Source organism: Mytilus galloprovincialis, chromosome 12 (assembly GCF_965363235.1).
Source record: "Mytilus galloprovincialis chromosome 12, xbMytGall1.hap1.1, whole genome shotgun sequence".
Lineage (NCBI taxonomy): Eukaryota > Metazoa > Mollusca > Bivalvia > Mytilida > Mytilidae > Mytilus > Mytilus galloprovincialis.
In genome coordinates, this window is record NC_134849.1 from 14,458,315 (window position 1) to 14,481,041 (window position 22,727).

Genomic DNA, 22,727 nt, shown 5'->3' on the forward strand with positions numbered 1-22,727 from the left:
ACCATGGCAAAAAAAGAAATACGCCAAACAGACAAATAATAGAACACACGACACAACATAGAAACTTAAGACTAAGTAACACAAACCCCACCGAAAAGTTGGCTGATCTCAGGTTCTCCGGAAGGGTAAGCGGCCACAGAGCTCCTTGATTCCATTGGGATTTGGGGTCACTGTATAAACCTCGTCATAAGTTTTTTTTTAATAATAACAAAATATATGAAATTAAAATAGGATGGTAAATTTGCCCGGTACCTCAGATCAGATATACCTGTTTTTATACACCCAACTTCCGTGAACCATTGCGCTCTCATGTGCAGTTCTCAAGGTATGCTGTTTGTTTAGCACAAGTTAGTATAACATATAGTTTAGACATACAATGGCTATCACTTTATTTGAACGTAAGACAAGATAGCTATGCAGGCTTTGAAGTTGCAGTAGATTCTACTTTCCCCCAAATGTACTATTCTTTAAAACATCCTGTACTTCCTATTATTTATAGTTACATGATTTGTTAAAAAATACTACGAGCAAATCTTTCATGTCACGTTCAATAAGATTTTTATATTCGTATAAATCCATGCCTATCAATAAGCTAGCAACAATAGTGTAAAAGCATTTTTGTGTTTAATTTGAAAATATTGGTTATATTTATATAATAGGCACCTTGTAACCTCGGTTGCCCTTGGAAATGTCTTATCAATTTGGATTCGACACCAGATCGTGATCGAATTTTCAGATCTTCACCTATATAAGAGACACACAATCTTGGTACAAATCTACTAATACATATAGGTTTGCATTGTAATCACGAGTATATAAGAAATTATATCGATAGTTCATAGCAATCAATAGTATTATGTTCTTCACAATGAATTTCGTACATGTATACTTAAGCTGAAACGTCTTAAATGTGACGAAACGGGAACAAAACTTTTGCAAAAGTCAACGAACTACGGTTGACGACTGACGCCAAATGATATTCTCTATGAGCAATCTGTAGTTTTTGTTTAAACCATAGTATATATGCATAGAGCGGTGAAGTGAACTTGATTGCAACGACAAAAAATCGCTTTACAGCAATGTAACAAATTAATGGAATATGAATCCATAACAAATGAAGGCCACTAATAGAGCAGCATTTTGTTTGCCTTTTCTTGTTTCTCCCTTCCCCACCACCACCAAAAACCCACAACAAAACCCACAAACAATCTTCTGATAAAAGAATTACAAAGGGTATAAACCTCAATAAAATAAGGTAACCAAAACGCTATATCCGTTGTAGTCGATGTTAATTCTAATTATTTGTATGATTGATGTCTTACTCAACAGTGAATTTAAAATATATTAGGCTTTTTCATCGTTGAAGACCGTACGGTTGCCTATGATTGCTAACATTCACTTCAATGGAACTGTTGTGGACTGTTGTCCCATTGGCACGGAGAAAAACTTGCATTTTTGTTGATATTTGTTTTCGTGGTTTTGTCAATGTCTGCATACAACCTTATAGAAAATTTTGAATTCGTTCAACATTTTAACATTTGAATTCGTGGTTTATCTGTACCTAAAAAATCCACGAAAATTGGTGACCCTCGAAAAATAATGATTCCACAGTAAGTTGTTACTTCAAATTTACACAAGCTAACCTTCATTGATCTTTTCATAGTCATTTAACTGTTAATGTAATAAAAAAGACAACACATGCATTTTTTATAAACTAAGTGAGATTGTATGAAACTTCTTTATTGTAAATAATAAGGTAACAGTTAGAAAACTATTATAAACAGACACAAATTGAAGGCGCTCCGACTCAAATGTTGTAACCTAATTATAAAATAAAACAAGTACAATTATGTAGTACCCATTTTCGCCTGAGAAATGGAAATAACTCTCAGATTAAAACTCGGACCCTTTTGGGGAAAAATGCAGAGTAAATATTCGGATTTGAGATTTCTTGATTGAGGTGAATCCAGGAAAGCCATTCGGACGTATGCAGTTTATAACATATTGGTTTTATTTTTTTTTTAAATCATGTGTCAAAAGTCGATCCGATATCTTGCGAAAGAAATTGCAACATCAATAGGTGGAAGAAGAAAATGATAATAATCGAATGTTTTTCAAAAGACCTATTAAACATGATCGAATAGAATAAAAAATAATGCATAACGAGCTACCTTTCCGTAGCAAATGAGATCACCCTTCGACTTTTGGTGAGGTTCATGTTGCTCAGATTTTAGTTTGCTATGATTTTTTTTTTTTTTTTTTTTTTTTTTTTTTTTTTTATATAGTATACTGTTGTTTGTCTGTTGATCAATTCAATTTCGCCATGACTTTTTCAGTTTGTTTCGACTTATGAGTTTGAATGTCTCAATGGTACAGTTAGCCTCTCTCTTATAGTTTAAAAGATATATATATATATATATATAAACGTAGGAAATTTATATGTAGTGTCTGATTTAAAGAAAGTGAAGAAAAAAACACAATTATTACAAGTTGTGTAGGTACGAAATTTTGCTGTTTTGAAGAACCATTGGACCTAGTGTCCTTCGCCTGTTTTCTGCTCTTTGGTCGGTTGTTATCTCTTTGACATATTATTAATTTCCATTCTCAATTTCAAGCTTAGTAAATTAAACTTTATTGCAATTAATTAATAATTTTGTTTTTTGAAATCTTTTTATTTGAGGGAAGAGGAAACCTTTTGTCAAAAAATAATAAAAAATGTTAGCACTTTTTGGCAGGTTTGAGAAAGAAAGTTTATTAAAATAAAAAAAATAAGGAAGATATATTTATTCAAATAACTATTAAGGGTATCAATAATCATGTAGACCAGCTCATAATGGTATGTGAATGAATATTTCAATATTAAAGTGCAACATTAATTATAACAAACAATTATATTCAAATATACAAGTGATTTTAAGCTAGCCAAATAGGCTTAAGCTGCAGTGTCAATAGTATAATACGCAATGCGTATTGTTATGCTTTTACTTTTCTACATTGGCTAGAGGTTTAGTGGGAGGGTTGAGATCTCACAAACATGTTTAACCCCGCCGCATTTCTGCGCCTGTCCCAAGTCAGGAGCCTCTGGCCTTTGTTATTCTTGTATTATTTTAATTTTAGTTTCTTGTGTACAATTTGGAAATTAGTATGGCGTTCATTATCACTGAACTAGTATATATTTGTTTAGGGGCCAGCCAAAGAACGCCTCCGGGTGCGGGAATTTCTCGCTACATTGAAGACCTGTTGGTGACCTTCTGCTGTTGTTTTTTTCTATGGTCGGGTTGTTGTCTCTTTGGCACATTCCCCATTTCCATTCTCAATTTAAATTCCATTATTGGAAAGAAAGAAATATACTACATATATCATGTATATATAGATTTAGAAGAAAAAAAACCACACATTTCATATGCCAGATCCCAATACATTAATCACACGAAATTATGTTTACAATTTACTGCATGTATAGTCGCATTGCACAAATTATTCTTCTTTTATATATCAGCCTTAGCGTTCTAATTTAAAAATCACATTTGAACAGATAACTAAAAAGACAAAGTGTTCTTGTTTCATGTATTTGTTTCCTTTAAAAGTTTTTGAACCTGTTTCATTACAATTTAATCCTTAGTTTATTGAAAAAGGAGCTATAAGCCTATTTGTTATAAGTTGTGAAATAACATTTACATCTGACCTTAATCTGGGACTATTATACTAAGTTGGTATACTAGTCCCAGCCTTAATCTTACTTTTGTTTAAATATATTTTTTGTTATAAAACAACACCAATTCATATATCAAACAAACTGTACGCCTTCAAATGTATATAAATGTAGGATTTCCAGGATGACAACGAAAAGAATTACGTTCCAAAATAAATATTCACAGGATGAAAGAATGTATACAATTTTAACTGTATAATTATGATCACTCTGTGTCTCCTTCCAACCGAAAGTAAACCCTTGCCGAAATGGGTCGTTTGTTTAGATATGCTGGATTTACAAGTATTGTGTAACGTCCGGTCAGAATGGGAATGTAAAATTGAAAGTCTCGTGAACAAGGCTGGTAATCTACACACGCAGAATAAATGGGTCTGCTATGAAAATCGTGAGAGGATTTTCCGGTTGTAATGGAGTGGAGTAATTTTCACCGCTTCAAAAGGTCTGTACTTTCTAAATCGCTATTTTCTAATTCAACTGATCAAAATATTGAAAATCGGAGAATGCTATGCTTTTGGTGAATACTTTAACAAAGATATACATGTATAATTTACTGTTGTGTATAGAGTAAAACGCCAAAAATCCATCGTCTCACGATTCATTGCCAAAAAAAGTGAAATTCAAGTTTTGAGATGGTTCTATAAACAAACCTTCTATTTCAATTTTTTTTTACGGTCACTGGGATTGCATGTCGATTTTGACGGCGTGTACGCTGTCCAAAGTTGATAGACGTGTTAATAAATTTAAAAAAATGCAAATTTTCATTATTTCATGCGTGAGGGGATAGGTTCTGATTACAACCCAAAAAGCAATCACCAGTGGAAGGCCACAAAGGATCCTTCATCACAGCGAGAAAGGACTGCATGCTGACCACTTAACATAAAAGTGTACTAGTTGATCGAAAATTGACTTCACACTTAACTACGAAACATATGAAGGAACCAAAATACTCGTATTCGTATAAAAATGTAGAAAATACAGAACTCCTTGGAAATTTCGAAACGGAAAGTCCGTAAGCTCAAACATATCAAACGAATGGATAACAACTGTCATCTTCCTGGCTAAGAAAACACAGTTTTCTTATGTAGAAAATGGTGGATTAAACCTTGTATCTAGCCACATCAAATGAATATCACCAAAAATAGACTAAACAGTAAAAGTTGTATTCAAAAAGTCAAATAAAAGAATACTATAACAAGTTATTACGACAACATCATGCCCAGAATCTATACTTCAAGACCATCGTGTATTATTTGTGAAGTCAATAAGGAATATTTATTAACTAGGTCTTGATACCTTCCAATGAACTTTTTAATAAAATGTGTGCGACATTCTTCGACAAACACCTGACTGGTCGTCTTTCTGCTGATGACCTTTTACAAAGTCTGTGTAGAAGTTGCAAACTCTTCATACATAATGAGTTGAGAAATGTATCTCCCATATGGAGCTGAAGTTGACATACTGCTACTAAGGTTGGGTAAATTGATTATTTTACAATCAAAATCGTCTCGTTTGCATATACTCTGGATGGAGCCATGCCTGTTGTTTCTTTAATTGAAAGTTCTTGGGTATAATGTATATTAATGGAACATAACAAAAAAGTTTGGATTGTTGACGGAAAGAACATCATCAATATATCTGAATGCAAAATGATCTGGTTTACTTAATCTTATTTTTGACAATTGTCTGAAGTAGCTCTGAAATATTTTATTGATAAAACAATTTTGTGACCATAACTGATGTACTTTTTTTATCATTGAACTAGTATAATAGTAGACACCATGGTCTCTAGTTGTCGGTGATCTAACACCGTCTCTTATGACTGCAGTGACCGGTCCTAGGACAAAATTTGTGTTTACTTCAAAAGCAGACTTGGTCCTAGGACTATTTAATGATTGCCCGAAAAGTTAACTTCAGGACAGGTCCATCTCCAGAATTAAAGTTAACTTTGGAAGAAGTTAAGTTTACCACAAGCAGTCCTACACACAAGTTAACTTATGACCAGGTCTGCTATCAAAAGTCAAACCAGACCTGTACATATAACAGTTAACTTTGGTTTCGGCCATGATAAAGTTAACATGATACAAAGTTAACTTGTAAACAGGACTGCTTGTATTGTATGCATCAACGTGGTAAATAATATCCATAGAGTATGACTGACAGGACTGCTCTGTTAAGCACAAAACTCGTCCACACGTCTGGTATGATCTGGTCTGGTCGAGCAGACCTGTCCACAGGTCTGGTCTGGTCAAGCAGACCTGTTCACAGGTCTGTTCTGGTCAAGCATACCTGTCCTCTTGTCTGGTCTGGTCAAGCAGACCTGTTCACAGGTCTGATCTGGTCAAGCAGTCCTGTTTACAGGTCTGGTCTGGTCCGGTCAAGCAGACCTGTCCTCAGGTCTGGTCTGGTAAAGCAGACCTGTTCACATGTCTGGTCTGGTCGAGCTGACCAGTCCTGGGAACAGGTCTGCTCTAGCAAACTAATCATTAGGTCTGGTCTGCAGCAGTCCTTATAAAGCAGACATGAAGTCTGGTCTGCTAGGGATAAAGTTTACTGACAGGTCTGCTAAAATTTTCCCAAGTTAACCTAAAGAGCAGTCGTAAGGACTACTTAAAGTTAATTGTGTACATGTTAGGACCGCACCCATATGTAGGTCAATTCAATATGCGATTATAAACTACACGAACAATATTATATGTTAGTTCGTCTATTTGATCAGCTGCACACATATTTTGGTATTGAAATGAAACTTTTCAAAGATGTTTAGACCCATATGGTAAAGTTAAGAGTCCATCAATGATATAATCAATAACTAACAAAGATAACGCAGCGTGTTTAAACTATTCTTTGCTTTGTAGAAGTTATTTCTAATCTAGGCAGGTCCCTTTCATATCTGTAAAAGCAGGCGATAGCAGGATAGATATGTTCACGCCGGTTACATCTTGTTAGAAATTTTAGTCAGGTATACATCTACCATTGCTAACTGAGAATACAGAGCAGGAAACTAATTAATACCTTAGAATTTTGTTTTTGGTCATAGTAACTGAAACGATATTTAATTCTGGATGAACATATTATTATCTGATAGTAAATTGTAAATAATTTTTTTGATGACCTATAAGGTGTATATTTTAACCAATACAGGCAAAACACAAATATTGAGGCCCGGGAAGTTTCATTGAAAGGACGTGTCGACCAATAACATATTATTCTTTGTGATTGTATGTCATATTGCAAACTTAATCATTTAAGATTAGACCGCAGCTGTATGCTTTCTTGCATCATCTGAAAAATAAAAATAAAAAAAATAAATGTAAGTGTGAGGTTAGGAGAGGGAAGCTATATGTATTATAAAATGAATTATATGCAATGAAATACAACATGTACAATATAGCTTACACTTTCATTTGAAGACTTACATTTTGTAATAGGGAATATTTTTCAAATTAAGACTAGACTATGATTCTGTAGAATATTTTCATTATATAACTACATATGTTCATATAGACACATGTTAGAGCAATGACAAATGTATGAACAGTTATAGTTTTGAGTACAACTTCAAATTATTATTTTACTGGTATATTCGTACAATCATAAATGCCACAATAAACGTATTTTTATTAAATTCCAAACATAGGATATTGTATCGGACAATTGATTAAGAATTGAACGCTTCTTTTTGTAACTTCATTAGGGTGTAAAAGCGTTGCAAGAAGTACATTTTGTATGAATCGCGGAAGCGTTTCATTCTAAACATGTGCGCACGGTCAACGTTGTTACAACCCGATGAAGTTACAAAAGGACGCATTCGATAATTATAATTACATTTTTTACCTAGGATCATGAAACACGATTTTTATCAACTTTTTATTTAATTAACCTGTACACTTTATTGTGGGACCTAGTGTCATCATGAATGATACATTTTATTGTGTAATAAAGTTGATTAAGGAATAACGCAAGATGTGCAGTTGGCCAATCAGAATAACGTTTTACTAGGAAACATACATTTAAAGTAATTATTTCGTAATGTTCACGTAAAAAGGTTTCCCTTGTTTCGATTTTAGTCCCTTTATATATTTAGTTTGACATGTACGTGTATGACACTTCCTGGATCCATATATTATCATACTATAATTTACGCAAATCTGTATTGCCGAAAAACGTAAGATGAAAACCAATACAATGGATGTTTATTTATCGTTCTTTGTATTTTCTTTGATATTTTGGTTTCAACTATTTTCATTAGATATACAAATAAAAAGATGTTCAAAAATTTTCATTATACAACTACATGCATTCATATAGACACATGTTAGAACAAACGAGTACAACTTCAAATTGTTATTGACACAAATGATAAATACGTACACATATATGGCAGTCAAAATCAGACGATTTGATTTTGATTTTTGATTTTTGGTGTTTTAACGCCACTTTTAAGCGCCGTATTTGTGCTATTTTGTGACGGTCAGCTTTTTTGTGGAGAAAGCCGGAGTGCCCGGAGAAAACCATCGACCTTTAATAGGAAAACTGACAATTCTAGTCAATTAAAATAGAAGTCGAGTGCATCCACACGAGCAGGATTCGAACTCACAACCTCAGTGTTGACTGGCCAGTGATTACAGTAGTAAATACTTAGACCACTGAGGGCCCGCAAAAAAAAGAAAGAAAAAAATCAGACGAAAATTGCTTCAATGAGATATTAACTAATAAGCGTGACGGGGTTGAAGAACTGTATAATCGTTCAAATTTCAACCCAAGCAGTGACAGAAGAGTAGTTACATCAAATATAATCAAATCTATATAAAAACCTGTTCTGACGTGATTGTTTTATCAAATCAATAACAAACAATAGAATAATAAAACCAAAAGTCAACAGTCAAAAAACAATAGGGGAAAAGATTGAATATATTTATGAAATACTAGCGATTATCAAAACTGTATTCATCAACGTGCACTCTGATTAAAAATATAATTATAGTAATTATGCCGTCTATTCTATATGGCTTAAAGTGATTTTTGTCTGCAGTCGATTATATTGCAGTCAGGATTCTACTTCGTCAAAATTATCTCCCCATTACGCCAGTTCATTTTCACAATCGTAGAAATGGAAGCCATTATAGGGATGATGCGCTGCCAATTTTGCTCTCGGAAACCGATAATTTTATCCACATTGCACCATTACGATCCGTATATGTCAGTTGTATTTTAAAAGACAAATGTATCAACTAGCTAATGAACATCAGTTAATGATCTTGTCTGCATTCATTCAACTTAAAACTATTGTCTGATCGGTTGTCAGATGGAATTTTCGAAAATTCATAAACATTTAAAAAAAATCTAATTAAATATTTCGTGGAAGGGCAGACTAGATTTGTTTAGTGGTTGAAGACTATAAACCCTAGTTTTCACACACAAAAAATTATAATTTTTCGAAGATATGCATTTTCATCATCCAACTTGAAAGACTGTCGTCAAGTACTTTCAGTTAAAAAAAAAAGCTATTCGAACACACCTACTCTGTTTTTGTGATTCATTAGATAGGTATTTCACTTGACCCTTATATTTCATCTTTTAGTACTGTGATTTTTTGATGTTATAAAGTCAAACTGTAGCTTTGATATATAAAAATTATAGAATCTGAAGCGAGAGGATGAATGAAATATTCTTGCTTTGTACGATATCAAGACAAAATATTCAACTTAAACACGCCCTAACATAAAAAGGTGCACTCGATTTTCTCTTTTCGATACAATTGTTACCCACTTTTTGGAATTTTTTCTTGAGTCACATAATGGAAGGGCAGACACGAAAATTACTGAACTAAAAGATTGATATGTTTTCCGTCAGTGGTAAATTTTTGAAAATTAGCGGAGGTTATGCATTTTCTACATCCAACTTGAAAGATACCCATGTCGTCGACTTGATATCTAATTGTTCTGCTTAACTATGTACTAGATAAATTGAAAACTTATGCAAATGGTGTTTTTAAAATAAAACACTTCGTAATTGAGAAGAAAATTGTAATTTTGTTTGTTTCTATTAACTTTTAAATTTTTTGTCACTATAGTAAACATTACAGTAAGCATTTATCGCCTTCTCTAACAAAGAGCTTCGATTCTTTTGTTCTATTTCAACCTGGTTTCCGACTGTATTGTATTTCAGTTGACGGGATATATTTGTAACATGAAATTGTCTGCCATGGCATGCGGCGATTTGATTGACAGTTGAAATTGCGGCCGTAAACTTTGCTCACAAATTACGTTGCGTCATCAATTTCTATTGACTTGGCTTTGTCATTACATATTGATCTGGTCATTGATGGTCATCCAAATAATTTCAGATTCAGATTTTCGTTGCTAAGTCTCGTCATTATTGAAATGCAAAAATTAAAGTGTACATCCTAATGGCCATTCGTTATAGGTTTGAAGTAATGCTATATGACTGCATTCTCTTGCTCAAATGACATTAACCAAATGTTTAACCTATACCGGACGGACAAACAAAAGCATTAGAAAATACTGTAATTGATAGTATTCATGTCATTATATCTGGCGGATAGTTGTCTCATTGTAGTCCTGATAAATCTTTATATTTTCAAATTTTAGGTGGAACATACATATATGATTAGATCAGTAACAAGCAACAACAGCAGAAAAGTTGTAGTTCCAAATGATTATATAAATATAAAAAACATTGTATCGAGTTTTAATTAACATACCTTCTATCCATGCATATACTATCTTCTTACAGCTACTACTCATTATCAACAGACTATTTCGAACAGACTTATCTTTAAAACAGAAAACATATAGTTATGGATGTTTCCTTGTCATGTTTTGGAAATTTTGTCATATTTACGGAATTCTCTCGTTTCATCCATTTGATTGGCTAAATAAATTTTGCCCATTGACTGCCATTTTTTTTATGAATCTTTTACATGTATATTTATAGGCCATCTGTTAAAGTCTTATAACATCTTTGTTAATTTTGATAAATGTTAAGAACTTAAACTTGTCAATAATAAAGCTATGAAAAATCAAGAGAAAAATGTTCCCGCCAAACATTCAAAAAGTTAACAGTTAATATCTCGAAAACATGCACATTGACTTAATATTTTATTTTGATTTTTTTATTCCTTTATTAATCCCCTATTAATATATACTAGTGTATTAAAAGCTTGTAATTTTGAAACTGTAAAGCAAACTTTCTTATATTGAAATTCTAGGATAGTACCAACGGTACCTTTTAAATAAACAAACCGGTAAAAAGAACTTCAAGAAAATGATTAGTCACCATTATGTTTTCGGTACTGAATAATACATACTACTCAGTAACTAGTATTTTATCTAAAGATTAACAAAAAAATGTATCAAACATATTAAAATTTTGATCGTCTTGAATACGAATAAATTGTGATTTAATTCAAAAACGGCACACATTTTTCTAGCTCGATATTATTTTTTCAAAGTCAAAACTAAAGCTAGTTGTGAAACTTATTTCTTTTCAATGAAACTATGCACGATTAACCAGACCAGACTGTCTGCTAAAATCTGCATGTACTTCCCCTTTTCATTAATTTAACTTTGAAGTGCAGTTTGTCTGTTTATGGTTGTTTAATACATGGATAAGAAATACAATTTAAAACAGCCGTGCCAATCCAAATGTTTTTTTTTAAAGTAGGTTTAACCGAATACAAGACCTATATATCATGTATATATATATAATTTTATTATGTGTGTGATGCTTAAAATAAAAATAACTTAATTTTCAATGGTATTTTAGGACAAATTAGATGGGAATACAATTATGTAAAACAAAATTCGAGAAATTAAATAAAAACACCATTTACTTACAATTTGAGGATGGAATTTCACCTGAAAAGTAGAACTTGTCAAAAAATTGACCTAAACATTGACGTAGTTGTAACTTGATGGTTAGTTAAATAAATCCTTATTTTAAAAAGTGTTATAGATTAGACCGTTGGTTTTCCAGTTTCAATGGGTTTACACTATTTATTTGTGGGGCCCGTTCAAACTTGCTGTTCAGTGTCAGCAAATGCTTAGTGTGAAGGCCGAACCTTGACCTATAGTGGTTTACCTTTATAAATTGTTACTTGGATGCAGAGTTTTCTCATTGGCACTCATACCACATCTTCCTATATCTATTAAACTATTTAATTATGTGAAGCAGTTATACAAATACTTTGCTTTCTTTATAAGCTCTTTGCTTTGTACATAGTATGGCTCTCCTGATAGTACAAATAAATTGTAAATACCAGATTGTACTATGCTGCATTTTATAGTTAAATGTATTCTAAATTCTACAGAAAAAAAAACAACACATATGCACCCGTACACGAAAAGAACATATTGCTAGCTTTTCATTTGATATGGTCTTAGTATAGTGTGTATTGGGGTTTGCATATTGTGAACAAATATTAAGAATAGAGAAAACTGATCAAGAAAAAACCCAGAATAGATCATTATATGGTGCGTTATTATAAATAATAGATAAGATTGGACAAACAATGTCCTCATTTTGTTTAAATGCTGCTCACCATTTTTCTCGGTTAAAGCATGGAATCCAAGTGCTACATCTAGGTACAATTTTTGGACATCTAAAAGCAGGCAAAATACTATGTTCAATAAATGCCAATGTTACAATATCTTTCATCATTACATTTTTATTTCTTATAAAAGTTTCATAGTTGTGTATGGAGAGTTATATCATATGTTTTACTCAAATGTTCAGCTTTATAATTTGACATTTATATGTTTCTATGTTATGTATACTGAAATTTTGATATTGTTGCTTTTTTACTCAACATAAATTTTGAGTTTACATATAAAAAAAGCAAAATATGTTTGGTTAGTTTTTAACTTTAAAACACATTTTAAAACATGGTTGCAACATGTGGAGCAGGATCTGCTTACTCTTCCAGAGCATGTGAGATCACCCCCAGTTTTTGGTGGGGTTCTTGTTGCTCAGTATTTAGTTTTCTATGTTGGTTTTTGTGAACTATCATTTGTCTGTTTGTCTTTTTAAATTTTAGCCATGGCGTTATCAGTTTATTTTCGATTGATGAGTTTAACTGTTCCTCTGGTATATGTTGCCCCATTTCTATAAGCTGCATTGCTATAAACGACTATTGTTATAATAGTTCAAGTTATTGCTCCATAACATAATTAACATGCCCGTCTAGTACACTTTTTTTTAAACGTGTATATCAATGTTCCAATATTTTACCATTAGTTTTTATAAATGAACTCTTTAATATCTTACCTGAGAAATGATTATGTCTTTCCCATTCATGTAATAAACTTATAACATCTAAAATAAAATTTGCCTTATTATTATTTAATCGGTCATTCGTCATAACCCGAACGATTCCGTACCTCATATATGGATAAAAGGAGAGTAGCGGAATCATCCGAGGATTGACGACTGTTTAATCAGTCATTCGTCATAACTCGGTCGATTCCGTACCTCATATATCGGATAAAAGGAGAGTAGCGGAATCACCCGAGGATTGACGACTGTTTAATCAGTCATTCGTCATAACTCGGTCGATTCCGTACCTCATATATCGGATAAAAGGAGAGTAGCGGAATCACCCGAGGATTGACGACTGTTTAATCAGTCTAATAACAGTAATGTACACAGATGTAGAAAAGACAACTGACGTCAATAACTTCACATGACGTATATATTTCAGATACTTGACTTATTGTCATAATACATTACTATGGATTCATTATTTATTTGGATACCGACTTTTGTTAGTTTTGTGTGTACAGGTGAACCACGAATTCAAATGTTCAAAGAATTACAAATTTTCTATACGCTCAACAGAATACGGAGAAACAACGAAATCAAATATCCACGAAAATGCAAGTTTTTCTCAATCCACAAAAGTTGATACCAACGAGTTTGAATTTATCCACAGTATGAACTGGTACTGAATTAATGAATAACGCTGTTAATTTTTTTTGCAGTTGAACTTCTATTTAGTTTGAATGACACTTTCAATATTGATACCCAGGCTTAAAGCTTGAATATGTCGTCTGCAATTGACACCTAGAAGTGTTATATTCCAGCAAAGAAAGTAAAGTTAAAAGAAAATATAATTCAAACAAACAAATGGATATAGTTAAAAGTAAAAGTAGATAAGTACAAAACAAACCGACAGAGCTTAAATTAGATAAAAAACCCAAATCATTACAAAACAAATAATAGTGTTGTACTGCATTCGAATTCCTTAGTCACATATCAAAGCAATATGACATAGGTCAAGTATGTTTGTTAAACGAAAGAAAATATATAAAGGAATTGTCAATTAGCTCTGTATTTGATAAAAGTTCTGTTTACGTACTATTAGCATCTCGTAAGTGAGTACAGTGTTCTTCTGTAAAAAAAAAAGTGCTCAAATCGGAAAGTTTGAAACATAACTTGGTACATGTTTATGTCATTGTTACATAAGTTTGATCTTTGCCAGAAATATAATCATTTGTATATCATGTATATGAACAATAAAAACTTTTTTTTCATAAACATTATATTATATGCATCTAATGCCACGTCGTAAGTATCATATATATTACAGGTGGCTTTTTCTGTCAGTTTGCATTCGAGACAATCTGTTGGTTCTTCTTGACATGTAAATCTTAAATCTTTATGAATTCAGCGTTGTCTGAAACAGACACATCACGAAGAGTTAACGAGGCTCATTTCAGAATGCGTATCAGGTCACCACCTTTTACAATTCTATAGAAAATGATATAAGAATAATAACGGGACATGTAAACGTATTATTTGGAAATTACTTGTTTAGGCCATTACATAACAAAAAGACTAAAAGACAACACCAGTGAAAGATAAAGACTGATCAACATGAGTCCAACCAAATGAGCAATTGCGACAATAAACATGATGAAGATGAAATATACCGGCTGTTAATGTAAAATAAACATCGATTACAATAAACGTCTGGTGTGCTTTGTGTCATTAATTACATCGCCATATATTTGTCCGAAGACTCATTTTCATCAATTAAACTTAAAATCGTTTGGTAAATGTATGTGGTTTAATTCTTCGAATAATAACACAAACTAGTTTCTGGCAAAGTGGCGATAGCTGTAGGATTATCGTTTAATGTTCTGCAATACACGTTGATAATGTTTATATGTATAGATAAAAAAGAAATATCAATCCCACAAAAAAAACCCATAAATATCATAAACAGTTCACACTCTACTGCACCAGTTGTGCTATGTCTGGTTAATAGCTTTGTATAACAATGTATAAGGCTATCAAATTTTTATTCTGCAAATTGAAAAAAGACGAACTTGTAGTCAACATGTTCAATCGTTAAACATTCCGAAAAAATCTCCCTTATAGCAACATTTAATTCTATAGTAATTCTGAGTCTGATTAGATGAAATAGTGTCATTGTTAAGATTATATTCATCATGTTTCAGTACTGTTTAAGAACTAAATCGTTCATGCCATGCTCTATGCTCATTTGAACATGGTGATGCATTATATTTTTGTGTTTGTCAAATACTCTTGTTTGAAAGATCCATATAAAAACACACTTTTAGAAATATTCTTAATTTACAATAATTTGTCAGGGGCTGTTAATGAATGCACCGGTAAATGTGTGGGTTGCACTTATTAAAAGCTTATAAAAAGAACGAAGAGCTATAAGGTAGAAATACACAGTTAAAAGTTTAGTTTCGCATTATGGCCATGGTGATTTTTTTTAATATGAAAGTTTTTGTACAATAGAATCGATTTTATTTGTAGTTGAGGAATAATATAGCCGCCCATGTTGGTTTATATGAACATTTTGATTTTTTTAGAAATTTTTCATTTTTTCTGTATGACAGGTCGTATTTTCCTATCTGTACCGGTCATAGTCCCAGAGTATTAGTGTAGTGTTTTGCAACAAAGATTTGACGCTCGACTTCTTTGATTCAATTTTATTGAAAAACGAGCAGAAATACATACATGTATGGATTTTTTTTTGGACCTCTTGATAGATAAATGCTCATCGTTTCAGGAAAGGTATCGCTCTATTTGATTGAAATGTTCCTTTGGACCAACTTTTGAAGACTTATGTGACAACCCCCCCCCCCTTTTTTTTTTTGCAATATTTTGTATCAAATAATTGTAGATTTACTCCATGGTTACACCAAAATAATATCATAATTCACCATTCTCTTTCTATAGATATACACTTGCATAACATAAATATCAAGTCTTTTTTTTAAGAAAGGGAGGGGAAGAGGGTGTTAAAAAATTCTGAGAGTCAATTTTTGTTTTCCTAACTGTGTATTGCTACCTAAACCAACATTACAAACACACATAGTCAAAGCTGGGCAAAGAATCAGAGCGTTTTGGTCCTTTATAGCTTGCTGCTTGCTGTGAACCAAGGCTTGGAGTTTAGGGCCATACTTTGACCTATATATACTAGTTCACTTTTACCAATTTTGACTTGGATGGATGGTTACGTTATTAAAACTCATATCACATCTTCTTATATCTATATATGGTTGCCTCTGCTTTTGGAATGTTTAAGTTTTGAACTGTTCACATTATACGCCTGTACCAACTACCTGTTGTTTGTTGATCGTTGTTTTCTATTTGATTATTATCAAATAATGGAAGATTGGCGAGTCCTATCATATTTTGTATGTAAAAGTTCAAAGGCAAATCGACAATATGCTGACATAACAAATGCATTATTTCCCCTTTTTCTTACTTCAAAACTCTCATAGCAGATGCATTACTAGATAATTTAAGAGTATGTGGTATGAGTGCCAATGAGACAACTCTCCATCCAAGTCATACTGAACTGCAAGCTATACAGGGACCCACAAATGCATACTATAACAATTCAAAGAGGAAAACGAACAGTCTTATTTACATCAAAACGAGAAACAAGGAACACAAGAATAGGCACAAAAAAGGCAGCGGGTTTTTACGATTTAACAGGCGCAAACGTTCAGCCTTACCTGAAATAAAAGTAACATCACAGCATAGAAAGACACACTATAAAATATGAAATGAAATGGCAATAAACTAAACCAAAAGAAATATTGACAAATACAAGGAAGCATACACTAATCATCCTGAACGAATATATTTGATGCCGACATTCGTAGAAAGTAAAATCATAAATAGACTGAACTCCGAGGAAAATTCGAAATGAGTCCCTAATCAGATTAGTCATGTAACTTATTAACTAACGCATCAGAAGTATTAGTCTTCGTACATGCACCGGAAATTATGCAGACTGAATTGAAACATAATATTCTGCAAGTTTTTGAGATACACATTTGATGTTGCTTTATATATTAACAAAAAGATATTTGATTATACATGTGCATTCTTATCTGAAAATATTTTAAAACGTAGTGACTAGAGTTATATACAGCTAAGCAAATGTTGCTCTGTGAAAACCGAAAGTTATGCTCTTTAAATAAGTTATTGTGTTGTCTTGTAATTGACGTATAATATACACATCACTTTATTTTTTTTTCAATACCATTCAGTGTATGTCGATTTGTGCTACTACTCTTTTGATTGAGTTAAGCCATTCCAATTGATATAAGGAAGCTATTAAACCAAGAGTTCCAAATGGTGAAGTTGAAATCATCCCTTCGTAAATTTTACGGACGCCATCACGAGATGGTTGACCGTTATGGAATAACCGTTTCACAAGTGATATCGGATATGTTCCTTACGTCGTAACTACAATCCCCTTCCCTTTCATGAATGTGACCTACCGAATTAGACTATTTACCGGATTTGTAATCACATAAGCAACACGACGGGTGCCACATGTGGAGCAGGATCTGCTTACCATTCCGGAGCACCTGAGATCACCCCTAGTTTTTGGTGGGGTTTGTGTTGTTTATTCCTTAGTTTTCTATGCTGTGTCATGTATAATATTGTTTTTCTGTTTGTCTTTTTCATTTTTAGCCATGGCGTTGTCAGTTTGTTTTAGATTTATGAGTTTGACTGTCCCTTTGGTATCTTTCGTCCCTCTTTTAATAGTATTTTATGTTGTGATGTTATACCATTGTTTCAGATAAGAGTCAAGGTTTGGTATCATTAAAACATGTAAACCCGCTTCTATTGTTTGGACCTGTCCTAAGTCAGGAATTGTGCAGTAGTAGTCGTTTATTGATGTGGTTATTATGTGTTTTTAATTTCTCTTTTTTTAATATAGATTATATCGTTGGTTTTGGATGGAGAGTTGTCTCATTGGTACTCATACCACATCTACCTATATCTGCATAGATACAAACATGTACATGTATAAATCCTTCTATTAATTAATGCATATTATTGTCCTACAGGATAACAATTCCTTAATTCGAAATACAGTTCTTACAATGTAATTGATTTGCATATCCACAAATACTTAAACGCGATGGTTTACTCTAGTTTTACTGTCCATGGTAAGATTTAATGCATTGTTATTGAAAAGAGGAGAGTTCAAATACACTGAAAAAATCAAACATTATCAACCTATTTATCGACAAAAAAACAACTATTATATCCCTCACTTGGTACAGACATCTTTCAAAAAAGGGTTATATAGATATAGTAAGATATGGTATGAGTGCCAATGAAACAATTTTCCATCCAAGTCACAATTTATATACCTGGTTTACATCTATCCTAAACCTCCCACCTTTGTGAAAATGATACATTTCTAATATGTATGTGAGATTATGTAACTCTCTATATGGTATAACACTTGTTTAATGTTAGGCCAAACAACAAATATGTGTGTTTACTGTACCCCTACATGCACCTACCCTTATTTTTATTACCTAATATAGATTGTTGTTTCTAACGTCTTTGAATAAGCATTGCTAAAGGCACAATGTTGATCACATAGACGCAGTGTTAAAACATATTAATAAATAAATAAAAATCCCTACCTACCTACCCTTCTTTTTCAGTATGTAACAGTAAACACATATACTTTTGTGTTTGATCTGAACAGACTCTGATTCAGATATTATATAATAATTTTAACTATTATACTTACTGACTGATATTGTCGTTCCTCGTGTTGAAGGAGTTTGTACATGAGCATGCGTTGGTTTAGCGGTAGTTCGTACATGAGGTTGCATCGGTTTTAAAGTTGTTGCTGCAAGAGGATTATGGTTATGTGCAAGATCTGGAGAAAAAATAGAGAAATTCATTTATTTTCAGGTTATACTCAACGACACTATTAACTGGTCAAAGCTTTTTACAAGATAGATTAGGTTAGAGATATTTTTGCTTCACGACAAAAGAACTCGACAATTCAATGTTATATATAGTTATCAAAGGTACCAGGATTATAATTTAGTACACCAGACGCGCGTTTCGTTACATAAGACTCATCAGTGACTAGTTTAGAAAAGTGTGCGTTACGTTCAATGTTATGTTACTTGAATGTATTGTATGCATTACGGTTGAAGCATCATAGAAATAGACAAATATGCAGTTAACCCATAATTAATTTCAGTTTCCAAAATTATTTTCCTGGTTACCATATTCTTGTATGCACGCAGGAATATAAGTTTGAGGTAACACCCATATATACCTTTCAGATGTTTATCTTTTTTTAGCTGATTCTTTTTTATTGTTAAAAAATGGTGGCCACATTTTTATTCGTGAACTTAAATACTTCGATAGTATTAAATGTTGAAATTGAAAAATATTGTACATTGAGTTATTCAAGTATGAATTAGTGTGATATCAGTTAATTCAAATGCATTGGACATTTTCTTGTATGGAATATTTGCAAAAATGTTGTTATACAATATTTTTGGTTATTACGTTATCAAACATCGTTTGCTAGGGTAAAAAACGAAGTTTTCGTCTAGCAATCAAATTTACTATTTAATTCTGTTTTATTTATACCAAGGGTAAAGAAATGCCTAGCAAGGCGAGCGTGAATTTAATTCAAAATCTTACTTTCAATCCATTTCATTATTTCCACTCTGCATGCCTGGTTCATGTTTATCATGATATAACTCTCAACATGACGATCTATAAACATGAAAGAAAATAAAAGGTAAATAGTTACATGTCCAATATTCATATAAAGCAGCTTGCAATTTATTATTTTCCATCGCGCTCGAATAATTCAGATGTAGCGACACGTATTTTGATAGTTGCATCACATCCCTATGACACACAACGAAAGCTCTGTGCGAAAAGTCACATGATATCGTACGACCATCTTAGATCGTACGTCGTTCGTACGTCACATCGTAAATCGTACGATTGCGACTGTTTCATAAACAATCGTAAGTAGAATTTTATCGAACGTTTGATCGTTAACTTACGAGTATTCACAGGCATTCGTAAGTCAACTCGTTGTGATTCCACCTGTTGACATTTTGTTCAAATTCACAACATAACATTATCCTACAGAAATGTTAAATTCCTGAAGTGGATTAACCATTTCTACGTTTGAGTTTAATTTTATTTTAATAAAACGTGCCCCTTGCTTCCAAAGGTCTAAATATTAGACCATAAAAACTTAGAAGTGATTGAGCTAGCACTGCATTTAATTTCTAATGGACATCTGCTTTTAATTTACGAAGGGAGGGGGTCCGTACGTTGTGACTCGGGTATGCACCTTTCAATCTAACCTTGTACTAAAATTAACAATAAACAGTTATATCAAGCTTAAATTGTGATCATACCCTAACTATGAACTCATGTGCAGCGGTTACACACTATGTACAAAATTGAAAAGAAAAAAAAAACGTTGACATTTAATATGCTTCTATCTTTTTAATCCATGATGACCATTAGCAAATGCATAGCATAGCATTATAATAATGAAATGAAAATGTGCATATATTTTTTACATGTTCAAGGCTTAATGTTGTCTTGCCATGCTTTTAAAAACAAGAAACCCGCCTAGACACACATCAGAATGCTTAACAGATTTTTCACTAGTTCATAACTTAATTCAAAGATTCGAATAATTTCATTTAAATAATAAAGAAAATTATTTTGATTTGCTTTCAAGAAATGTCGAAGTCCCGATGAATTTATGTCAAATTCTGTCTTTAACAAAACTAGCAAAAACAGAATGTGCTTGAGAAAAATCCACCCACCAGCCAAATTTTCTAAGAAAACCTATGATAAAAATATCTTAAAACTTTTAAAACTAGACGGGACCCCCATTTTAATATTAGCAAAATCAATTATTATTTTTTCCACTAACATGGTGTTTCGAGGGTTACCCTCTCTTTCACTATTTCAAAATGGTTTCATATGCGCCTAAACATTGTAAAGATTAGTCAAACTACTTACAATCTGGATCTCTGTTGCTATGAATAAAAGCTTCGTCAAAATTACTGGAATAGTGGTGCCACTGTCCTAAAAAAGGATATGTATGAGTTTGTATTGTGTTAATGTGCGGGTGCACCTACTTCGCTTCGTTAGAAAGGCACAAAACTATATGTAAAGAGAAATAAGTACAAATTAGAGACGAGCGTTCATTTTAATACACAACTTGCATGACTTGCAAGGTTGTCAGCTCTTTGTACTTTTCCAGAGTTCTGCGTTTGCAGAATGTATTATAAGCATCGGTCCTTGATTTGCTTGATGTACTGTTTATATATGTAATGGAAGATAGGAAATCCATTATGATTGTAGTTAATATTAGAATATAACATACATGTAACCAATGAAACAGTCTATTAGGAAATAACTATCATGCATATGTATATACTTAAGTCTAGTGTATAGAGTTAAAATTTATAGCACAAAATGCGAACTTATGTTTTAGTTTTTGTCGTTATCAATCATATTATTAATATGTGTTTAAAATTTAACACTTTAAGGTAATGGGACAGTTCTGGAACCATAATATCTGTTTTTCCTTAACAGACTAGACATTGAAGATAAAAATGTAAAAACTTTTGCAAATATGATATCGCGGTTAGTTCGTGATATATGTCAACATGTTGTTTGTTTCAGCTGTATACAATTCTGATATATCATATCATCATAAAATAGCGTGTTACAGGAAGCTTTTCCTCTGAAATGTAGATTTCATTTGTTTAAACGCAAAACTATATCATTCTCAAAATTTGATAGCACTTACAATATGAAATGAAAATTGATGGTTACTGCTTATTCTTTCGAATTCGCCAAGGAGATTCATATATAATCAATAATTTATTCTGTTTATTTATTTTACTTTATTTAACACTCTGCAAACCTTACTTATGATATTTGAAAACACAAGAAATTAAACATTGTTCATTTTAACCATCCGTTTCTTAGAAATGATATCTCCTGTAAAGTAATTTAAAGATTTCCCCCCCCCCCCAGAAACAGACTATAATACTTACTTTTCCTCTTAGCTCCAGATAGATCTTTGTGATATATATCATGATAGAGTTTTTCAACAGCTGAAAGAGAAACAATTGTACAGAAAGTGTTCTCTTCGTCAATCAAGAAGCTTAATTTTGTAATTAATATTGCAGCAAAATGCAACGAGTGTGTATGTAATAGTAAAATCTGTGTTTAGCTTGCTTGTTAGCTGGACCGTGAAGTCCTTATTAGGTTAGGTTTGCTACCCTTCTTTAGGGGTAGATTTCTCCTACAAATAACGAAATCTATTTGTCTATGGAACTAGAATGCTGCTGTAATTTTTATCTTATCTTTCTTTTTTATATCATAGATGCACAAATTGTCAAATTGTGTATTTTTTTAAGGCGTTTACAAGATATCAAAATATTCAGCATACTCAACTTAAACTTTTTTTGGAATAACTGAAAAGGAAAGTTATTTGCCTAAACCTAATTACAACTCAATACACATGTTTCTTCAAACACTGCAATGCACTTGTAAAACAATACCATGTTGAACATCAGATTTGTTTGCATTGAGCTTATAATTATTTGAAACTGGACATCTATTACTATTTACAATCTTTAACATATCAAAATGTCCTAGACGAACGACAAATCAC

At 32.3% G+C, this 22,727-nt stretch overlaps 2 protein-coding genes across 3 annotated transcripts in view; both read right to left on the reverse strand.

Annotated features, from left to right (window-relative positions):
* LOC143055008 (uncharacterized) overlaps positions 1 to 22,727 on the reverse strand; it is a 45,674-nt gene that overhangs the window by 13,859 nt on the left and 9,088 nt on the right. The gene's annotated exons all lie outside the window — the stretch shown is intronic.
* LOC143055011 (uncharacterized) lies at positions 6,932 to 22,159 on the reverse strand. The gene is made up of 10 exons (XM_076228136.1): positions 22,105 to 22,159; positions 21,059 to 21,124; positions 19,703 to 19,777; positions 18,786 to 18,917; positions 14,091 to 14,123; positions 13,001 to 13,048; positions 12,276 to 12,335; positions 11,572 to 11,592; positions 10,437 to 10,508; positions 6,932 to 6,994 (listed from the first exon to the last, which is right to left on the reverse strand). The coding sequence occupies exons 3-10, from the start codon at positions 19,752 to 19,754 to the stop codon at positions 6,963 to 6,965; spliced, it is 450 nt and encodes a 149-aa protein (XP_076084251.1). The 5' UTR covers positions 19,755 to 19,777; positions 21,059 to 21,124; positions 22,105 to 22,159; the 3' UTR covers positions 6,932 to 6,962.

Coding starts and splice junctions, on each gene's coding strand:
- LOC143055011 (XM_076228136.1), bottom strand. CDS start 19,754: ATGATAAACATGAACCAGGCATGCAGAGTGGAAATAATGAAATGGATT. Junction 11,593..12,275: donor TGCTTTAACCGAGAAAAATG/GTGAGCAGCATT, acceptor TCTACTTTTCAG/GTGAAATTCCATCCTCAAAT. Junction 6,995..10,436: donor AGTATATGCATGGATAGAAG/GTATGTTAATTA, acceptor TTTATTTTTCAG/ATGATGCAAGAAAGCATACA.